This window comes from Gallus gallus, chromosome 1 (genome assembly GCF_016699485.2).
Source record: "Gallus gallus isolate bGalGal1 chromosome 1, bGalGal1.mat.broiler.GRCg7b, whole genome shotgun sequence".
In the NCBI taxonomy this organism is placed as follows: Eukaryota; Metazoa; Chordata; class Aves; order Galliformes; family Phasianidae; genus Gallus; species Gallus gallus.
The window spans coordinates 59765138-59787229 of record NC_052532.1 but is presented as its reverse complement, the minus strand read 5'-3'; the positions used below and the strand labels follow the sequence as shown (position 1 = coordinate 59787229).

Below are 22092 nucleotides of genomic sequence, written 5' to 3'. Positions count from 1 at the left end.
AAAGAGACGCTGATTATTCTATAATCCACTTGTGTTTCTCTAGGAAAGTACTTTTACGACATGTAAATTTTGCACTGCAAAAAAAATTAACTCTATTTTTCTGTTTTGAAACAATTTTGCACAGCTTTCACATGGAAAAAAAACACATTGCTGAAGTTAGTAAATGACTAAAACTCTTGCTTCACCTACCCAGATCTCCTTGCCATTGCAGATACGTTACCAGCAGGACCCAAGCTATTTAATCTCAAACTTGTTGATAGCCAAATGCATAAGACACACCACAGCAGTGATTGCTGAGTAGGTATAGTAAGCCCAGCCTTTCAGTCCACTTGGCAAAACAATAAAGCAACTATCACTGACTGCAGAACTTTCAGCTAGGAGAGCCCTGGTTAATCTAGTGGAAAAAGACATAATGAGATGCAGCGCTTGGAAGCTCAATTTAGATAAATCAGACTAGAAACAGGCACACCTTTATTACAGCGAGAAGAACACACTGCTGCAACCATCCACCTAAGGACACCTCAAACACTCCATCACATCAAGTGTTTAACACTGACGTGTGCGACACAACTCAAAGTCAAATTCAGACTTAACGCAGTAATTCCTAGATGAGGCTCTGTCTCTTGCACCATGCTCCAGCTCAGATTAGATGATCACAAATGGGTCCCTCTTGACCTTTAAGATTTACAGTGACACTTCCAATGATGGTAAAAGTGTCTTCAAGGAGTTGTGGCTCTGCACAACCCAGAGAGACTGCAAGCTGCATGACACTTTCGCGCCAGTAGTCCGTGTCATTCTCATCCCATACAAACTGTCTGAGGGCCATTGGCAAGAGCCCTGCTGGACAGATGGCATTTGAGAATCAAATTTATTCTCTCACCTCTGGGCTGGCAGCAGCTGAAAGAATTGTAAAAGTCTTCATATGCCTCAGAGAGGCAGCTTCCCCTCAAAACATCAGCTGTCTGACAGTGTCAGGGACTTCGTAAGGAAAAAATAATAATAATAATGGTTCTAATTCACATTTCCCAGTGGATAGTCACTACCGCAGGGTCTTTACAAAAAACGGCACAGCAGGAAGAGCAAAAAAATTCTCCCCAAATAACGAGGCAATTTAAAAATAGTTAATCCTGGAAACACTCTCAAAAGATTAGCTGTGGCTCAACAAACTTTAAAGATGATCATTTCTAATTTAATTTGAAGTTGAACATCCTTGTGTAATAATGGCAAAGATGAAGGACTATTAGGGAATAATCTTGTTTACGGATCAGTGAACTCAGAAAATTGCCAAGGCACTGTGAAACATATTCCTTATTCACACCTCATAATTAACTGACTGCTCTGCGGAGACAAGATGCTGCAATATTAAAGTCATCGTTGTTATTAGAAAGCTGTTCATTTGGACTGGGATGCTGCTGAGGGTTCTCACTTGGCTCTGGCATTTGCAAGCTCCCTGGAGACAGCACCTTGAGCACATCAGAGGAGCAGACTCACGAAGTGTAACGAAGGACAGAGAAAGCCTTCGGCCTACAACAAATGCATGGCTTTGCCCAGAGAAAAAGCCTCTCTCTCCTTCCCTTGTGCCATCTGGGAACTCATCTCTCTTAGAGGCAATGGAAAGAAAAAAAAAACAACACAGTTCTTTTAATTGATCCACACTGAAAGGTACTTTTGGTGGAATCAAAAGGCCAAAACAGATCAAAGTAAATACTGCGATAAACAGTGACATGCAAGGCCTGGGACTGCAGCTATCATGGTTTGGGCTGTCGAGATGTTCCTACACGAGGACAGCGAAGGCTGAAGCTTTCAGCCTGTAGGAAAGGGTGAGGGAGGGACACAATAAGCTCTGTCTTCAGGAAATCAAGAGAGAAACTGTTGGTTTACTGGCAAAACAGGAACGCTTTGCTGAGGTAGATTTGCTTAAGGTCTGGGAAATCCTGGATTTAAGTCTCTGCTTTATGAATTCTTCATGAATTTGAGTGAACAGTGGGAACTGCTGCTTTTAGGCGTAGGGAGGTGGGAGCACACACTGAGGATGGAGGGGAACAGCGAGTGAGTGCAAGTGAGGCCCAGATGCATCAGCTATGGAGTCTGACAGTGTTCCCTCCAGCCCTGAAAGCAGCCAGGCTGAGTTCAGTGCCTCACTCCACCTTTTTCCCCTCTAATGGGAACAGGCTGGATGCTCTCCAGCCACAGAATTCAAAACACGCTAATAAAAGATACTCACATTTTCCATTCAGGTTTTTTACCATACATCTCATTTATCTACGCAGACTGCCATGCCTGCAGTCAGAACAAAAGAATAAATAATAATAATAATAAAAAGGCGGTGGCATAAATCAGCACTGAAAGTGCAACTTGTGACTAGTACAAGGATTCAGCAGATTTATAAAGAAACAGAACAGAAACAACAAGCAATAACAGACTCAATAAAACCAGAGCGTGCCCCTGCATCTGGAGCCCTGCGTGTTATTCTGAAGTCTCCCTCTTTTTCTGCACAATTTTCAAAGGATGAAGCAGAACACAGAAAGCTAATAAGGCTTTGAGGGGGCTTCTGCAAAAAGGAGCTATGCAACAGAACAGGACTGTCCAGCATGGAAAAGGAGTACACGTAAGGAGAGCATAAAATAGCAAAAAGGTAAAGTGAACCAGAAAAATTACTTCTGACTTCTTAACCCAATGAAATTATCAGTTTTCAAGCAAAGGGAAAGACTTTTTCAGAGTGCATGCAATCAAATCACAGAAGTCTTTTCGACGAGATGTCACCAAAGTCAGGAGAGAAATAGGTCTAAAAAGAGAATTAAGCAATTCCACAGAGGACAGGCCTATGGAGAGTCTGAAACAGTGTTCCAGATAAAGCCTCCATGTCCACAGGGTCTAAATCACTGACTGGCACATCTTCAAAGCATATGGTGAGGAAAGATAACCCTGTACTGGCCTCTTTCCCATTCGTTTCTTTTCTGTAAGCTTCTAGTAACAGCCGCAGTCAGAAAATACATACTAGAGGTAGATTGGGTGTTTCTATTAAGTTGAATAGATTGATGTGAGTTCAATAGACAAATCTGAACGTAAGGAGAGTTCTAATTATTTTTTTCTGAGGAAATGAAAAAATGCCTTCTGGATGGAAAGTTATTCATCATCTCCAGAAGAACACATGGGCAATGAGCGAAGGAATTTCATATTCCATGCTGAGTAATTCCGTGATGGAGTTACCACTCAGGATCAGGGCGATGGCAGTGAATCCACAGTACGTCAGCCAAGCTCAGCAAAGGAATGCTGTTCTGTAACAGACAGACTAGAAGGGTTGGCATTAACAGCCACTCAAGACTCAGGCCTGGTAACAGCTTTCTGAAGATGAAAATTCCTGATGCTTGTACCAAAAAAGCTTGTACTCTAAGCAATTCATTTCCTGAAATAAATGTGCAACATAATTAACTCCGAAGAGAAGGGGGGAGAAAAAGGAGAACAACAATCAATGAATAGAGCTTATTACCAAAATACAAAAGAAACATCTCTGCTTCAGACATCCGCAGATAACTCACAAGCAAAGCAGTGATATCAACTGCTTTCATGAGATTAGGCAGAGGTTATTGTTAAATGCAATTAAATCAAACAAAGTCAAAATGTTGCAAGAGAACCAAAGTACATAATTTTACAGCAGCTTTTGTAGAAATTCCTAGCAATTTAAAAAAACACAATACATGTAATGGGGGTGTATGATCAGACAAATCTGTGTTTTATGGTTGGGAAATACAAGCACTGTTTCCTCTCTCTTCCATCCTTGAATGATAATTACTCTTTCCCTGATCTTTATGTTGATCAATCAATGCAGTCTTTGCCTCCATGGAAAACGAAGATAAAACAGTTTTTTTCTTCCAATTTTCCTCTTATAAGCTGGAAGGCCAACAGGCTTGTTGTCATCTTTCACAGACTGGAAGGAATTGCATTATACTCCATAGTTTCTGTACCAGTACAATCAAAGTGCAACCACAGTTAGTTTCATAGTATAAATTTTACGCCTAATTTCTCCTCACTCTACAGCTGATTTGCAAGAATAAGAGATCTGTAGGTCATAAAAGGAGAGATTTTAGCAAACTTTTAGTTTCCAGCCACAAAACAGAGAACCTACAGCAAACACACAGGCACAAAAGCTTTAAACAGAGGGAACAACTGCATTATCTAGATGGTAAAAGAATGACACCTCAAGACAACCAAACCTAATTTTAAGAAAGGAGGCTACAAAAATAACAACCCCTGCCACGCACTTCAGTGCAAGCTTTTCTTTTATGATGAGCTGCAGCAGGTAACGAGCGCACAAAGCAAAGCAGAGCTCTGCCAGATGCCATAGGAGCTGTCTGGCTTGGGGTCAGTCAGTGGACAGCAGTGCTCCGGTAGCATCAGTGCAAGCATTGTCTTTCAGGGCTCGCTTTAGCCATTATCTGAATTTCAGCACGGATGTTTGGGAATGTGGAATGCATTTACAAGCATCCCTTCTGTGCAACAGCTTCCTGGACATTCCCATTCTGGAAACTGCTTAAAATAATAGCTTAAAAAACTAATAATCTGCATTTCAAAGATCTGCAGGCAGGAGAGAAACGTGTGCTCCAGCGTTTCAAAGTCAAGTATAGGATTAAGGTTTCTAATGCACTAGTTGGAAAAAGATATTGGGATAAATGAGTTAAAATGTGAAAGTGGATTTACTACTCTTCTTTAGATTGAGATGAAGATTAAGTTTCTAGTCAGGGAAGGATCTGTTCATCCTGGAAAGCACACAGGGAAGATGAGAGAAGCTTTCGACACACAAACAGATTTTGTCTTTTTAAACCAAATATTAAATCTCAACAACTACTTCACATTGAAGGTCAAAGTAACCCTCGCCACACATAAAGCCATCCACCTAAAGTCAAATTTGATGAGATCGGTGTCCTCATGGTTTTGAGCAAATGATTGCATGTATCAGAGCCTGTGAAAACCTAAAGCCCTCAGAGCCCACTGTCCTTCACTTAACACACGCCATGATATCAAGCTGTTGAAGAGGGCAGTTCAGAAAGGGCCAGTCACAAAAGACGTAGAAAGGTACAGCTAAATCTGTTAATCCTGAGAACAGCCCAAAAGTTTTGCTTCACGTTCAAGCACCTGGAAGTCAAAGATGGAAAAGAGAAACTGTACAGCTATATTAGGTCTGGGGAAATGGCTGCAACAGTCTGCATTTCACCTAATCTTCATGGATTTTGTTTCTTTTCTTATTGTTATTATTTTCCGTTGACTGGAATGCCATTCTGTGTCAAGCCACTCCAGATTTACTGCAAGAAAAAGGGCCTGGCAAGTCATTAAGGTTTTTCTGTTTCTCACATCTCCGGTAATTCCTTGACACCAGTTTACAGGGCTTTCAGAGAAAGCCAATGAGCACGGGCATGCAGTATTTCAAACACTAATTTAATGAGACTGCCATCAATTGTGAATAGAAAGGCAATCCTGTAAGGAAGGAGAATGAACAGAGTCTGCTGTGAGTCAGTCTGGGACACAAGGGCTGCACCCACAGATTAGGGATTTTCAATTAGCAACACAGGGAACAGAACAGGCACTGATGCACCATTAAGAGACTTCAACTGCAGGGTTTCAACACCAGATAAAAAAGCCTGCTCGCTCTGTTCAGGGATGAACGAGGGATCAGCATCATTCAGAAGACGGAGAAGGAAAAAAACCAAACAAACACGGCTGTCAGCTCTTCTCCCTGATCCTGTCTCGCTCTGTGTGGTTCTTTGTCTCAGGGATATTTTCCACTCCTGAATTCATAAAAATGGATTTCCATGGACTTAATGAAAGTCTAACTGAAAAGTCTTCCTTAAAATAAATAAATAAGCCTGCTGGCAGATGTTAAGTCATCAACTGCAAAAACTAACATCCGTCTCAGTTTTGTCCTCCATTCTGACATTTAATGCACGCAAAGCCAAACTACTTAGGTTTATTTCTGCTCACTGAAATAAACAGAGCCTCTTGAGCACTGTCGCACGCTAATAATCCCAGGGATATTATTTACATTTCACTTCCTTCTTGAAAGGGTTTAAAAAGAGGAAGAGAGGTTTCATTCCATACTGCAAGACAAAATCCTCTATACAGAATAGCAGCTAAAGTGATCTAATGGAGGAAGAAAAACTTAAAACCAAGCCTCTTCTATTCTGCTGGCTGCATGCACAAAGTTTATCCCTCTTTAGAGTCTGGAAGGGAACATCGTGTCATCATGATATCATGATCTCTGCCAACAAAGACACAAAGATCTGAGGGGAAAGGTCCCTCGCTTCCTCTAGTACTCCCTCCTATAAAGCACAACCTACTGCTGCCACCAGTTTGTCTGCTCCAGTAGCAGATGTCAATGAGGTGGATGCAAAGTTTTCAATCCAACTGTTGATACCCTTGTGGCAACCCTCTGAAAACTCTGTTTACTCACTTCCCTTGTTTTTTGCTGAAAACAGAGAAACAGGACATCCAGAAATTATGCCAAGAGTAATTTAAAAGGTTACAGATTGAAGCAACAATTGGTGAGGAAATATTTTACTTGGTAGTCTGTACACAGAGGAATTATCAAAAAGAAGTTAATTTTTCTCAGAACATGACTTAACATGATGTAAACAGGGCATGGAGCCATGCTCTGGACAAGGAAGAAACAAAATATTGAACAGTTGCTCATTAAAGTGAGCACCAGCCATTCTGGGCGTTCAATAGAGATGGATCACGCAGAAAAAATGGCACGTGATCGTGCAATTAAAAACTGTCAAAATATAAACACACAGCATAGCCGAAAGTACCAGGCTGTTAACTGGTGACTGAACAAATTGGCACCCTCCTCCCCCTTTCCCCCTCAAAGAATCACAGAATCATAGAATAGCTGGGGTTGGAAGGGATCTCAAGGATCATCTTGTTCCAACTCCCCCACCACAGGCAGAGTTGATAACCGGTAGATCAAGCACTAGATCAGATTGCCCAGGGCCCCATCCAATCTGGCCTTGAACACCTCCAGGGATGGGGTATTCACAGCCTCTCTGAGCAACCTGTTCCAGAACCTCACCACTCTCTCAGTAAAAAAAACTTCCCCCGACATCTAATCTAAATCCCCCCTCCTTTAGTTTAAAACTATTCCTCTTGTATCCTTCCCCATGTCTTAATATATCTTCTTGTGTGTGAGTGTGCAGCATCAGTCATCAACATACCAAGGCAGTGCTATTTTGAAGTAAACTTTAGTTAGCAATAAATGATTTCAATTACTTGTACTGAGGTAGCGCTTGCAGATTTCCAAGATTAAGACACAGAAAGCCACAAGCATGCAGAAGAGAGACGGTCCTTAGACTGACCTAAGAAATTTACAATCTTAAAACAACAGTCACATCACACAAATAAATGGAGGTAGAAAGGAAGCATGCTTCACTGTGCCTCATCTTCTAGCACGCACAGTGGGAACAAGTTTCCCAAGATTATGTGAGGGTTCTGTGGACGACAGTCACAAATCAGAGCACTGAAATTCCAGGCTGAATCCAAGGCTTTAAGCGCAGAGACACTGACTTCGCATGTGCTCTAATAAAGACTTCCAGTGGCCTCTGGTGCTATTTGAGCATGACAGTATTATCACTGACCGTACACAAAGAAGAGGAACAAGATTCACATGTTATGGTTAGGGAACATTTCCTGAAAGGACAGGACATGGACGCAGCAGTAGCTGGAGCTCAGACTCACAATGGAAAAATGTTCTAAAGCAACGAGTTCAGAGAAAAGCAAACCGCTGGCCAAATCCACCTCTGCAATACACCTCCCCTAAGGGGTCTGAACTTCATTCACAACTTAAGCTTACTAAATAGCAAGAATGGCAGAGCTTTTAGCAAAGCCTGCTACAACTAAAAAAAGCTTGCAAACCATACAAGAAGCATCCCCCAGCTACCAAGGTAACGACGGTGCTTATCTAATCTGTTCTTTCAGCACATTCAGTGCCTTCTCAGGTCTTGGGACTCCAGCTCCTGCTTGTCTTTTGGGGTAAAGATAGGTCATTCTATTTTCTGTTTGATTTTAAACCACAATTTCCCCTTTCCCCCCCTCCAAAAAAAAAAAAAGTTCAGTGCACGGCCAGTGACCATTCAGCACTTCACTCTCCTTTTGCACAAAGACAATCTAACACCAAACATTGTTCTGAGCATCACAGACTGTGAGATTACTCGTTTCTTTTAAAAAGCAGAGCCCTCAGGAAATCACCAGTAAGAGAGGAAAGAAAGAAGAAGTCTAGGCTTAATGTTCCAGGTTATTCATTATGCTTTCCTGAGAATAAAATTATTTTGATTGCCAGATTGCCAGATCCTGACCACCACAGACTGAATTCTAAACCAGGTCACTGCCCTCAAGTTTCCCTACCAACTATTGCATCAGTGTTTGCAAAGTCAGGCCATAGCAAGTGTCCAGCCTTCTCTTTTGTTGTATGTTCACCTAGCACAAATAAGAGTTAGGTCTTAGCGTTTTGTCAGAGGTATGCGGTGCTTTTTACTTGCTGTGCTTTGTGTATGAATGCAATCATCACTACCTGCAGGCCGCGTGAGCACAAGAATGGCTTTCTGTCTTTAAGACAGTTGTAAGAAATCTCACAGAAAACGACCTCCTAGCACTTCTGTAACCCAGGGAATTTCATATGCTAAGCCATGGCTTGATATAAAACTCTGACAAATTCAAGAAAATTCCAAGTTTGCAAGAGAGAAATCCTGTGAAAACCAGGATCATTGAAACCCAGGATCTGTGCATCTGTGAAACCCGCTGCACTATTCTGTCTGTATTAGCTATGAATCTAAGGATTGCATTGCGAGGAGAGGCATTAGAAAAAGCAGAAATCTCAGCTGCACTTCAAGAGAGATTTCATGTTAAAGCAGAGATGTGCTATACTATCAAATTAGCTTTAAAAATATGACATTAATCGCTACACAGGAATTAGAAAAAGTCATCCCTTTAGCACCCAGTGGGCAAATGCCAAACCAAAATCATGCAATTTCTACCCAGTTTTAGGTCACATATGCCTTTCCCTCTACTCTTTCATGTTGGTGGACAGCATCTGTTTCAGCTCAAACACAGAACACGCACACTGTGCTGGGACATGAGGAAGATGCATTATGACCTCAACATACTTTCCCTCATACTATATCAATCTTCAGGCCAGCAAAACCATCTCTGGAATGCACCATGTTCTGCACAGTGTTTCCATTCCCCTTCCCCTACTACTGCAAAAGGAAACAACATTGCTGATGGTTTAGTCATCAGGTCACATTTATCCCCGCTACAACCTTAAGGACTTCATTGAATTTTACATCAGTGGGTTTTCTGCCCAGATCCCACAGTGCTAACACACAGTGAGCTCCCTCGGTCTCTTTTGCACATATGCAGAGATATGAAGCGACACTATTGGGCATAGCTCCAAGTACATCCACTTCTTGTTTTGTCACTTGGCAAGAAAGTAAAAGAGAAACACACACAAAAAATAAACTAATGCAATGGTTCAACTACACGGAAAATGGACATTCTAAAAACTGGTCTACTGCCAATTCTAAGGGAAGAGTTACCAACAGCACATGCAATAAAGATCACTTTTTAGGTGATCAAAGAGAAACAGATTTCCATTTCAAAAGCATGCTAGTTACTGAGAAGTCTTATTTTTCAAGAATGCCCATAACTTTGACTGTGACCCAACAACAGACTCACTTAGAAGGCTCAAAACCATCAGGGTGGCTAAGAGATGTGAGGGGGAGGTCACAGGCTAGACAACATTTAGCACGTGGTAAATGTGAGGCATATGTGAAGTGACAAAACCATAACTGTACTACATGGTTTTGGAATAATAATGGGAAAAAATAGTCAAAAAATAGTTCCCAGTTTTCATTTACCAATGAGTTCAAGAAATCAAGAAAAAGAATGGCTAGCTATGCACGCAACTTTCAGAAGGAACTATGACAACTTGTTGCTTTACACATATCAGACTCATTAAATGAGTCAGAGTAACACTACCCTGTGCAATGAGGTACTCATATTGCTTGATAACCATACTCTGCCCTCATGGGACCCACCTGGAACACTGCATCCAGCTCTAGAGCTTGCAACCTAAGATGGACGTGGGCCTGCTACAGTAACTGCTAAAGCAACTCTCCCATGAAGAAATGCTGAGAAATATGGCATTACTTAGGCTGGACAAGGCTCTGGGGAGACCTCACAGAGGCCTTCAAGCATATAAAGAAGGCCTACAGAAAAACACGGGAAGAGGATCTTTACCCAAGCGGTAATTGTTTAAACTAAGAGGGGGTAGGTTTAGATTAGATATTAGGAGGAAATTATTTACTCAGAGAGTGATGAGGCACAGCAACAGGCTGCCCAGAGAGACTGTGGGTGAGCCATCACAGGAGGTGTCCAAGGCCAGGCTGGATGTGGACCTGGGCAGCCTGATCTAGTGGTAGGTGTCCCTGCCCACAGCAGGGCAGGGGTGGGGTTGGAGCTGGATGGGCTTTAAGATCCTTTCCAACTCAAAGCATTCTGTGATTCTATGCCACACAATCATATGCTTTCACCATAGCAAAAGCACGGAAGTTCTGGCTTCATCTGTTCTCTGTCTGCATCATGCAGGAGGGCATGGGTAGTCACTAGCCTCTTTCAGGCCTTGAAACTCATGGAGCCTGATCAAACTCATAAGAGATCTTAGTTACTCTATTTCAGCAGTATATGCCAACATCCCCCTAAAGTGTAATAAATCATGGTGATAAAACCTGCAGTTTCACCCAGCCTAACTCATTCCTTACTTCTGAACACACCCAGAGCTGCAACCCACGCATTCACAGAGACAACTCTGCACCAAGAATTTACATAACTAACTCCAGTTACTGCTAATTAGAATGCCTCAACTCCTCCATTAGCTTTTTCTGCATATTTCAGTTAGCTTTAATTGGAGGGTACACACAGTAAATTCTTATTAAATAGAAATCTAATTGGTCACATTACAAGTATCTGAAAGCATAGAGTAAAATAGTTGTGCAAGGCTTAAGCTAGAAAAGAGCTTACAATCAAACAGCGTGGTACACTATGAAAGGCACTTGAAGCTATTTGACCCCACCCCATCAGTCTTCCAATTCTGGAGTTTAAAAAAAAATCTTTTCCCTTCCCTGTTGCTGTGAGATCTACACAAATCAGGGAAACATCAATGACAGAGAATAAATCGTGTAATTAATTCTGCATGTTTGACAGCAATTTCAATTTTTCTCCCTCCTATCTTTTTTTTTAATGATAGCAAGGATTTCCTGATTTACTTTTCCACCCCCCAAAGATGGATTGCCTTTTAACACAGTAATTGCTTTGCCTGCTTCCTATTTCGCATCATATAATATGCCAATAGCTCTAGAGCAAGACTGCATACAGAAGGTATTTAAACTAATTTAATCTGTCCTGTGACAGGAGTCAGCAAATGGAATTAAGGGGAGGACCACAGCTGCATGATTAGGTAATGGTCCCCCGACCTCCAGGTGATGTGGATGACATTTTGAGATGCTGAGCTGCAAGACATTTAATCTTGCAGTTCCATACAACTGCAAGTGCGCACCATGGGGTTAGTACTTGAGAAGATCTCTTGAAAACACTGCATCTGTTTGATCTGTTTAAGGAACAAATGCTGTAGCAGCACATTTATTTTTTATGAGTAGTAAACTTTGACATTAGACACACAGGCACTGGTCAGATTGTCCAGGCTGTCATTCTGTACATATAATGCAATTCCAACAAGAAAATACTATCTGGTTTAGTACTGCCTTCAGAGAATTAAAAACATAACTCTCAGGAACAGCCATGCCAAGAGCAAAGCAGCCCCTCATTCCTGTAAGCCGGAGGGCAGAGAAGTTCTCAGCTGGAACTCTGCGCATACAAATATTAGAGGAATCACAGAACAGCCCAGACTGGAAGGGAGCTCAAGGATCATGAAGCTCCAACCCCCCCGCCACAGGCAGGGCCACCAGCCTCCACATTTAATACTAGAGCAGGCTGGCCAGGGCCCCATCCAACCTGGCCTTGAACACCTCCAGGGACGGGGCACCCACAGCCTCTCTGGGCAGCCTGTTCGAGCACCTCACCACTCTCTTGGTAAAGAACTTCCCCCTGACATCTAACCTAGAACCCAGGGCCACACTGCATCACAAAGGCATCCCCAAGCTTTGCGGGAGCCCTCAGGCACAGCAGTCACACAAACATGCCACATCCAGCTTCTCTCTCAGCCACTGGGCCCACGCCAGCTCCACTCCAGGCATTCCCCAGCGAGCTGTCATGCAATGGGTCACCATAAGAGTGTTGTGCACTGTCACTTGAAAAGAGGAGCTGAGAGGCTTCTACCATGAGAGCCTCTTTTGAATAAGAAAGCAGCTATGTACACACACAGCTCAATTTGCCATGTGCGGAAATCCTTTCCAACACTTTAAGAGGCAGCTGCTGAACAGGAAATGCCAGTTGGCAGCATGGACAAACCATGAAGCCATCCCACGTGTGCACTGTCCCCACAGTGCAACTTCTGCGGCTTTTCCTGAAGCCAGAACACCAGAGGCTTTCCCCAGGTGCAAGAAAGAAATGCTCCCAAAAGGGGCAGGAGGATGGTGTCTGGAAAAGGTATAACGCAAAGGCAGGGAGACAGGAACAATAGGAGGAAAGAAAGAAACAGCAGTAAAATATACAAAGAACAAGAAGACAGAGTAAGACAAGAGATATTTCTTACGCTGACAGTCTCTAGCATAGTATCTGTCAAGGAAAATGGCAAAGAAATACAAAGAGAATGAATGCATTTAAAGAAATAGGGAAAGAAGAAAAGTCAGGAATTGCAGCTGCCCCAGTGTGTGTGCTCAGATTACTCTTCCCCAACAGATACTAAACTTTAGAGGCAAGATGTTTCAAGAGGTGTACGGACTGCCCACTCTGGCCCGGCCTATCAGAATGAACAGGGGTCATCTGTGTTTATCTAATAGTTCTACTCATTTGGGAATACAGGAGAAGAAATGAAAACAAACAAAAAACCCCCAACACACACTTCAGAAGCTGTTCCCAGTGCCAGAGGAGTCTGGGTGCCGGAGCAGCTGGCACTGAGCCACCCTGAGAAGATGACTTCCTCATCATCCTTCTGTCATGGGTTCCCACACAGAGAGGCAACACAGCCAAACCCACTCCTCTCCTTGTTAAAAACAAAGCCAAAAACACAACTACACAGAAGTCAGACCCATCAGACTAAACACCAGGACGATCAGACTGTGTCTTAACAGCTCTCGAGTGGGCTGAACCGTTTCATCTAAATATAGAGCAAACAGATTCTGCAATGAGAAGGAAAGGACTGCATGTAACAGCCTGTACACCATCCATACTGATGCAGCAAGAAGATTAAACGAATACAGAACTGCAGCAGATAATTTCTGATCTATTCCAGGAATAAAACACTTTCTGCAAGAAGTAGGTAGCGTGGGGCAACTCATTACTACCAGTCTCCAAAAAGTAAGTCATATTGTGACTATTTTTGTAGCTAAAACCAAATATCAGCAGTAAAGCTGCTGCTAAGTATGCTGAAGCTAAAACCTGCTGTTTGCTCACTGTAGCTGTAGTGCTATTCAATTTGAGCAAGGGCACCAAGCACAGCTCCGTGGCAGAGCGTGGCCCTGAATTCAGGGAGAGTCCTTTGTTCCCAAGTCAGATGCACAACGAACGTGTTGAGAACTGCTAGACACTGCCTATAAAAATCATTCTGCTGCTGCCTGAGTCTGGCTTTCACCATTATGTGCAAGCTCACAGGCGTAAGGCAAGAGTGGGCATCACCATTACTCTCATATGCAAACATAGATATGCACAGACATATATATACGTGTAGAAATTATACCCTCAGATGTGTACTGAGAGATACACAGTGCCCAAAGCGAAGCAACCGCTGCTGAACACAACGCACACGTTCCTACTTTTCACATTCAAGTTAGCATTACAATTTTGACTTTACCCATGAAGATGCTGGGGAGGAGCACCAATCTTCCTAGGACTGGAGGCCTCAGGACATGGACAATCCTCAGATACCTTCCTTTCCCAGGTAGAAGCACACTCTTTGACCCTTCTCTGTTTCTTCCCTTCTTCTGATCCTTCTCCCCATCTCCCTCCCAGTAACACAAGAAAAATTACAGACTTCAGGCTCCAAGTGCCTAAACCAAGGCAGAGGAGCTGACATGGTTGGATTAGCTGCAAGGGGAGAGCCAGGCAACAGGCAGTACCTGCGAATAGCCCAGATAGCTTTGCTGGGTACAGGAAGGCCACCGCTGCGCGGCTCCTCGGGGTGGCAGGAGCTCCAGGCAGTCCTGTGAGCAAAGCGATGCTTCCCATTCTCCCGGGATTGGACTGGCAGCGAGGCAGGGAGTGAAGCTGCAGGATGCCGGACAGGTCTTGTGTGGGTGCCCCCATTCCTCCTGAGCAGGTGTTGAAAAGCAGAGAAAAGGGGGAAGAGAGGGGAAATTGGAAAGATAAGACGTCAGTTTAGTTTTTCTTTTTTTTTTTTTTTTTTCCCCCCCATGCTTATTAAAAGGTTGAACATTGTGGCACAATATGGTATCTCCCTGCAACAGACAACGATTTACTTAAGATTAAGCTGATACGCACTGGGAGGACAGGACTTACTGCTTCCTACCTAGAACTAGTGGAAGACACCCAAGAGCAGCACGAGACAAGCACACCTATGCAGAATTGCTCTCTGGAGCTCCAGCATGATGGGAAGCACAGTGAGGAAGAATGTGCCTCAATCTTAATTTTTTTGTTGCAGAAAATAACTGTGCTTTGCCTTGTTCAAACAGAGATCCAATTTGTACAGGCTGGTGGAAAGAGCAAGAGGAGGAGAGGAGCACGGTGAGACCCTGGCACAGCTGCCCAGAGAGAAGCTGTGGGAGCTCCATCCCTGGAGGCACTCAGGGCCAGGTTGGATGGGGCCCAGGGCAGCCTGAGCTGCTGAATGGCAGCCCTGCCCACAGCATGGGGCTGCGGCTAGGTGGGCTTTGAGATTCCTTCCAACCTAAGCCATTCTGTGATTCCATGAGTTTCAGCAGTATGTAGAAGGCTACTGGTTTTCTGCTGCCTCTCAGAAAAGAAAATAAATCATAAAATCCTGAATGTCACAGAGCACACAAGAGATGCAACTAGAGAAAATATTAAAATGCAGCACATCTGAAGCGCAGAGCTTCCTTTCTGCAAGCTAAACAGCTGCCATATCTGGGCAACTGAGTGCCACTGGTGCGCAGGAAAAAACCTAAGCACTGGGATGTAAAGCTAAGGGAAGGTGGAGACTGAAGGGAGGGAGGGAAGTGATGGCACAGATTTTCCCAATAATTACATTTGTGTCATCTTTAGCCAGGCAGCTCCTGGAACACCACCCAGCAGCCTGCAAACACAAGCGCTGAGAGCAGCGTGACGACTGTCAGCTCCCAGAAATCCCCTCACTGGCTACTTGCCCACCAGTGACACCGTTACTACTTACTCAGCAGATGAAAGCAGGAGAAATCCTAAGCTGAGCCCCCAAACCCTGCTGGGAGGTGACTGAATGCACTACTGCAGGAACATGAATTCGGCAGCCTGCTTACAACTCAAGCATGGCAACTCCTGCTGGGGTGTGATGGGCTGCAGGGCCTAGGGTACAAGGCAGGTAGGAGCGTGGGAGGTGATGGCAGGAGCAGGACCTCCTGTCATCAGCAGCAGCAAGCTCTCACATGTGCTCACTTGTTGACAGATCTGTCCCAGCATAGTACGGGACAGAAATGCATGAAAGACAGCTTTTATCAGCTGAAAGAATTCTGCCTTTTAATGGAGATGCAGAGTTACATAGTTATTGTAAAACTAAATGGGTGAGACATACAGTCCTCAAGGATTTGATTTCTTTCCCAGTAACTGCTAGGAGTTGCTAATTATTCCAATCATTCCAGAACAGGCTGGATATTTTCCCCTCTTTTCTGATTTTTTTTTTTTAGGGACAAGAAGGATTAAACTTGATTTTACTACTGAGCGTCATAACATATTTCAGCAATACCACTAGGAGAAGGAGTTAAACCAGAGAAATGTTAAGATGTTAATAATTCAGCCTGAGCTCCCCTGTAAGAAATAAATATTGGTCTTGCCGGAGTGAACTGAGCACTTCAGAGATGAGTTCTGCACATTTGGTCAATTTGCCCAGCAAAATTTAACAGGCAGCCATAGAATAACAAACAACACCAGAATGAAAACTCAGTGCCTTCCAAGTTTGTCAGATGAGTGCCATTGAATTCAGAAGGGCAAGACATCTCCGACACTGCTACATCTAATCATATGTATTCTGTACATACAGGCAGCAACACTGGAAAGCACAGTAAGCATAGAGATTACTTACAGTTTGAGGCCATTGCAGGAGAGGGAAAAGAAGTCATATACCAAGCACACACCAAACACAGTGACTCCAGTTTCTTTCACGAGCATTGCACACGTCCCAAGGAATAAACTAAGCAGCAAAAAGAATGGGGAGGCAGTGGGAGGGAAATGTTCCCCAACATAAAGCTGGTCCACACTCCTGAAAGAGAAATTTGACATACATGAAAATAGCGGAAAATTTAAAATATATTTACTACATTCACACAAATATTGAGGCAATTTTCCCTGGTTTCTTGAGATCCTGATAAGTGAGGTGAATAATCTACACTGTTTGGTGATAAATGAAGAAAGCCTTAGATACTGGGGCAGGAAGGGAAAGTACAAATAATGAGACGTGCACCAGGAACTTGAGCAGAAGAGTAAAAGATGAGCAGAAAGATAGTAGACATCAAGTAGTCAGAGGAAGGTAGAGTAATTACAAACACAAAGGACAGAGAAATGCCTGCTTTCTGTCATCTAGAACACAGATGGTTAAGTTTTCCTGGTGTGACAAAATGCATCATACAAGCAAAATATCCCCCATGTCACTCACACTCCACTGGGTCAGTGTGTCACTGTCACCTGGGCACTAAGTCAATATGAGAGAGAAGAAGAAAACAAACAAACAACAACAACAACAACAGCAATTCCTACAGGGTCACTGCCAGTTTTACACCTTCAAAACCTTCAGATGAAAGCAGATCTAGATTTGTAGCAAACATCCCTAGAAGGACACAAGTAGCTTCTCCTTACAACAGTACAGTGCTATTCCAAAATGAAACAGCAATGTGAAGGGGCAGAAACTCCATCCATGCAAAGCTATTTCTTACGTGTGCTTGTTCAGTTACAGTTTTAGCACACAGCAAATAGTGCTAAGTTTTCATCTGAAAAGGACAACGAATGGTCTGGACATAATCCTGAATTCTCACAGACTGGATTCTTCACAGTCCATACTGATTATATGCCTTCAGTAGAAAGCATTTATTTCTAATTTCAGGTCCAGTTCTACAAACGCTCTACTGGTGTATGGTCAGTTAGTAATGTCAATGGAAAAGGGTTTCCTAATACTCTGCCCTTGTGAGGCCCCATCTGCAGTACTGTACCCAGGCCGGGGCCCCCAGCACAAGAAGGAAGTGGAGCTGCTGGAGCACGTCCAGAGGAGGGTCGCAAAGATGATCAGAGGGCTGGAGCACCTCTCCTGGGAGGAAAGGCTGAGAGAGTTGGGCTTGTTCACACTGGAGAAGAGAAGGCTCCAGGGACACCTCACTGCAGCCTTCCAGTACTTCAAAGGAGCTTATAAACAGGAGAGGGGGTGACTTTTCACACAGGGTGATAGTGATAGGACAAGGAAGAACTGCTTTAAACTAAAAGATGGAAAAATTAGGTTAGATGTTAGGAGGAAATTCTTTACTCAAAGGGTGGTGAGGCCCTGGCACAGCTGCCCAGAGAAGCTGTGGGAGCTCCATCCCTGGAGACATTATAGGCCAGGCTGGATGGGGCCCTGGGCAGCCTGAGCTGCTGGGTGTTAGCCCTGCCCACGGAAGGTGGTTGGAGTTAGATGATCTTTAAGGTCCGTTCCAACCCAAACCAATCTCCAATTCTATGAAATGCTGACTTCCCTTTTTACACTTATTCTTTTTCAGAAGTGTCACTTATTGGGCACTCCTACTGCACATGGACCAGAACACAGCTTCAAAGCACCATGCTGGAGGAAGGACCTCTGCCAGCAGTGATCAGAAACCAGTGGATTTTCCCCTCAAACAGAGCATCTTATCCAACTATAAGAACTGATATCAAGGAGCCATACCTATTATAGGAGAGAAAAGCCAACAGAAAGAGTAGACAGGCAAGGACATCTGCTCTGCCTACTATACCTGTTACCTAAAAGGAAAAGAAACGCACAGATGTAAAAGCAGATATATAAAAAGGCACATTCATGCGTATTCGGTGGCTGTCTCAACAATCTGTGCTAACCACTGCTACTTTAAATATTAAAAAAAAAAGAAAAAACTTAAGTGTTATCCTCCCTCACCACACCAAAACGTTACTGGGCTGGTGTAGGATATACTCAGCTTTGACTACTGCATTTCTCAAATGGCAAAACAAACAAGTAATCCAGTGCAGAAGTCATTAAGTTCTTTTTAAAATGCACAGAAAAAATACCAGTTTCAGGAATCTGCTTTAATTCTGTATACTATGAGCTGAATGAGAAACACATCAAACTCCCAGAACTGAGATTTGTTAAAGAAAAGGACTACTGAAAGGACAATTCTTTGGAGAAAACTTATTATATAGGAGTGAGTTAATGATTAACATTTGAATAAACTTTATCGCCAAAAAGTAATAGAGTCGTATGTAATTTATTCTCTTTGAACAATCTGGGTTTACGAGAGTTTTCCCACATATCAAATAACAAAATCTTTTTGTAAGAAAGGGAACACTCGAGAAGGATGTACAACTATTTTTTACAATATATTTCAATATTCCATTTCATAAAGATCTAAAGTTGAACATAAAGCAAATAAAAGGCCCTTTGAAATTCTGCCTCTTTTGAGCTTACATAATTAATCTATATTCAGTGCTCTGGCATTTATTTTAACCTTTTTAAGTTCTGACCCAGACAAAAATAAATTCAAAGAGTGCCTCTTCAGAACTCCCCCTGTCGTACAGAGCTGCGTTATCAAAAGGGGCCCGGCTGATTAGTACACACAAGACAGCGCAGGCAATGAGCGTAAGGCTCATGGCTTTTTGTTATTAAGGTAATCTCTCCTCAAAAGTTCTCAGCAGCAGCAGCCGCTTCGCTCACTGATTTACAAAGGCTCCTTACAAGTCTACGATGTCAATGGTATCTCCGCTAACGAGTGCATTTCTTGTTTTTTTGAAGCCCAGACAGCTACACACTGCACTTCCTTTGCAAGGACAGCAAGACTTATTTTATCCACAGAAGTAACTCCCCACACTATTAGGCTGTGCTTGCAGAATGAGTAAGTCTTTAGCTGTTCTCATAGAACAAGCAGAAAAAAGTGCAGTATGGGCTGCTGCTCTGTGCACTCACCGTAGTATTTATGCTAACACATTTTTCTAAGGACGGCATCCTTATTTTTTAATTCAAAGCAATACAAATTAATCCGTGGGCCATATGACCTCTATCCAAGTGATCTTGGTCCAAACGCATACTGATGCTCCCTTCAGTATTCCTCCCTTACGTTAATGACTATAGAAGGCAAGTGAAGGCATGAAACAGTGTCCCAGCAGGAAACAGTGGCCTCAATGAGCTCTTTGGTTACGGAAGGCTCCACATTTTCACAGAGTAACTGACTGCCCGTTTACTGCTGAACCGGTGCTGAGGACCCTCACTGAGAATTGAGCACCAGGGCAGAAAGATAGCAAGTCTGAATGAGTGACTTCCTTAAGGACTCCTGCAAATTCTGTTAACTATGGCATAGAATCATCTTTGATCCTCCAAAGCAAAGATCACAGCTACCACATGGCACATGACTCAGAAGTTTCTAAATAAATAAATAAATAAACAAACAAATAGGGTGTACTTCTATTTTAAGCTTCTGTGTCACCCTTTTTGTTGTCACATACTTACAGCCTCGGTGTGAATGGGATGCACAGCAAAGAACAGCGCTGTGACAAAAGCAAGTCGACAGTCCTTGAACACAGCTTTGTCGCAAGTATACATCAGCACGAGAGTCACCAGACAGTGTAGAATTACATTCACCGCGTGGAAATAGAAGGGGTTCATTCCAGCCAGCAAGATGTTTAACCTGAAATTAAAAACAAGAGCCATAACCAGGCTGGGGCAGCTTTGCGATAGCAGGACAACTTGCAAATGCTCTAAATTATGCTTTCTGCCTGATTTGCAGTCTGCTAATGTAAGTGCTATTAAACTAATTAGTGAAAATTGCTCTGAACTTCTGGTTTATCTGATTAAAGAGAAACCACTTCCCCAATTTCCCTCCTAAAATATGCAGTTGAATTTGGCAAGCCTCATAATATGGAGATGGGAGAGGACTGTGCTCCGCATTAAGTTAGGTTTGCTGCGCTGAAGCAATAGATGTGCCTCCCAACATTCACTAGCACAGTGCCGCATCAGAAATACAGCACTTGCCCTGTTTCCCTGCTTTACTGACAACCAGACTACACTAAGAAGCTGCTATACTAGTCAGCATCATTTATATGAGGACACTAATGTTCGGGATAAGTTAGCTCAGATCACCTTAGATTGAATGAGAGTTTGTTATTTGTGTCTCTCGTGAAAGAAGCATATAACTAGCTGTTTTGACATTTGTTTGACACAGTGTATTAATGCATTTTTCTGGTCATTGTTTTTTTTTTTACAGTCAACTTGCTTAACAGCTGCTGACAGGATTTGCTTCACATGCAATTAAAGATAACTTGATTTTCTTTAGAAGTAACTGCATCTGTATCTCATTTGGACAAACACACAATGCCTGTATTCAGTGAGGTTTCTATATATAAACAAGGAATTTGGAAGTATTAGTGTTAAGAATATTTAAAACAGAAAAGAAAAAAGAAAGACAGACAACACTCAGTGAAAACATGAATCAATCTAAGCATTTTAGATTTAGCTACAAATCCCTCTTGCTGTTGTTACTAGCAGCTATCAGGCATCCCATGACATCCATGATTCAACAGCAATACTACCAAGCTGTTGCTACCATGTAGACACGTTCCTTCTTTGTAAGACAGAGGAGGTGTAGTATGCCTGTGAGGGCCAGGCAACACATGGCTTTTATAAATACTCTCTACATTCCTTCCTGAGAAGCAACGGTGTGCTGCTGGATGTCCTGGGCTGCATTCTTGGGATCAACGCAACTTTAATGGACCAGGTGACTTACTTGTGCGTTTCCCTTCTGTTCCAATTGGAGCGTTTGTGGAGGCAATAGCTGGAACCCACAGAGTTTGGGAAAAGTGGGATTTTACTAGGACTAAACCTTTCCCACAGAAGTATGGGTTGATGCAACTACACCATGACAAGGCACGAGACCGCATGACGCCCTATTCCAGGAGGTGTTCAAGGCCAGGTTGGATGGGGCCCTGGGCAACATGATCTAGCACTTGACCTAGCAGCTGGCAACCCTGCCTGCAGCAGGGGGAAGCTGGTACTTGATGATCCTTGAGGTCACTTCCAACCCCAGCCACTCTGTGATACAGATACACATAAAGAGCTGGGTAATTGTTTTTGTTTGTTTGTTTGTTTTGTTTTTCCCCCAGCACTCCTGGTAGCTACCGCAGGGCTACAGCATAAGTCCCTCTTCCTCATATCGTAGAATCACAGAATATCCCAAGTTGGAAGAGACCCACAAGGACCACCGAGTCCAACTCCCGGCTGCACACAGCACCACCCAAACCCTGTATCTGAGAACACTGTCCAAATACCCCTTGACCTCCAGCACTTGGGGCGACGCCCACCGCCCTCTGGTGCAGACCCTGTCCCTAACTCCCACCCGCCCCTCCTCTGACACAGCTCCATGCCGTTCCCTCGGGCCCTGTCGCTGTCACACAGAGCAGAGCTCAGCGCTGTCCCTCCGCTCCCTGTGAGGAGCTGCAGCTGCCATGAGGCCTCCATCAGCTCCTCCGCTGAGCAAACCCAGGGCCCTCAGCCGCTCCTCACACACCTTGCCCTCGAGATGCTTC

General features: G+C 43.4%; 1 protein-coding gene across 1 annotated transcript in view; it reads right to left on the bottom strand.

Annotated features, from left to right (window-relative positions):
• TMTC1 (transmembrane and tetratricopeptide repeat containing 1) overlaps window positions 1–22092 on the bottom strand; it is a 152010-nt gene that overhangs the window by 116857 nt on the left and 13061 nt on the right. The window contains exons 2-5 of the mRNA XM_015287026.4: window positions 20021–20198; window positions 18233–18306; window positions 16409–16585; window positions 14277–14468 (exon numbers count right to left, since the gene is read on the bottom strand). Coding sequence (XP_015142512.2) covers window positions 14277–14468; window positions 16409–16585; window positions 18233–18306; window positions 20021–20198 — 621 coding nt within the window. The remainder of the gene's footprint in view (window positions 1–14276; window positions 14469–16408; window positions 16586–18232; window positions 18307–20020; window positions 20199–22092) is intronic.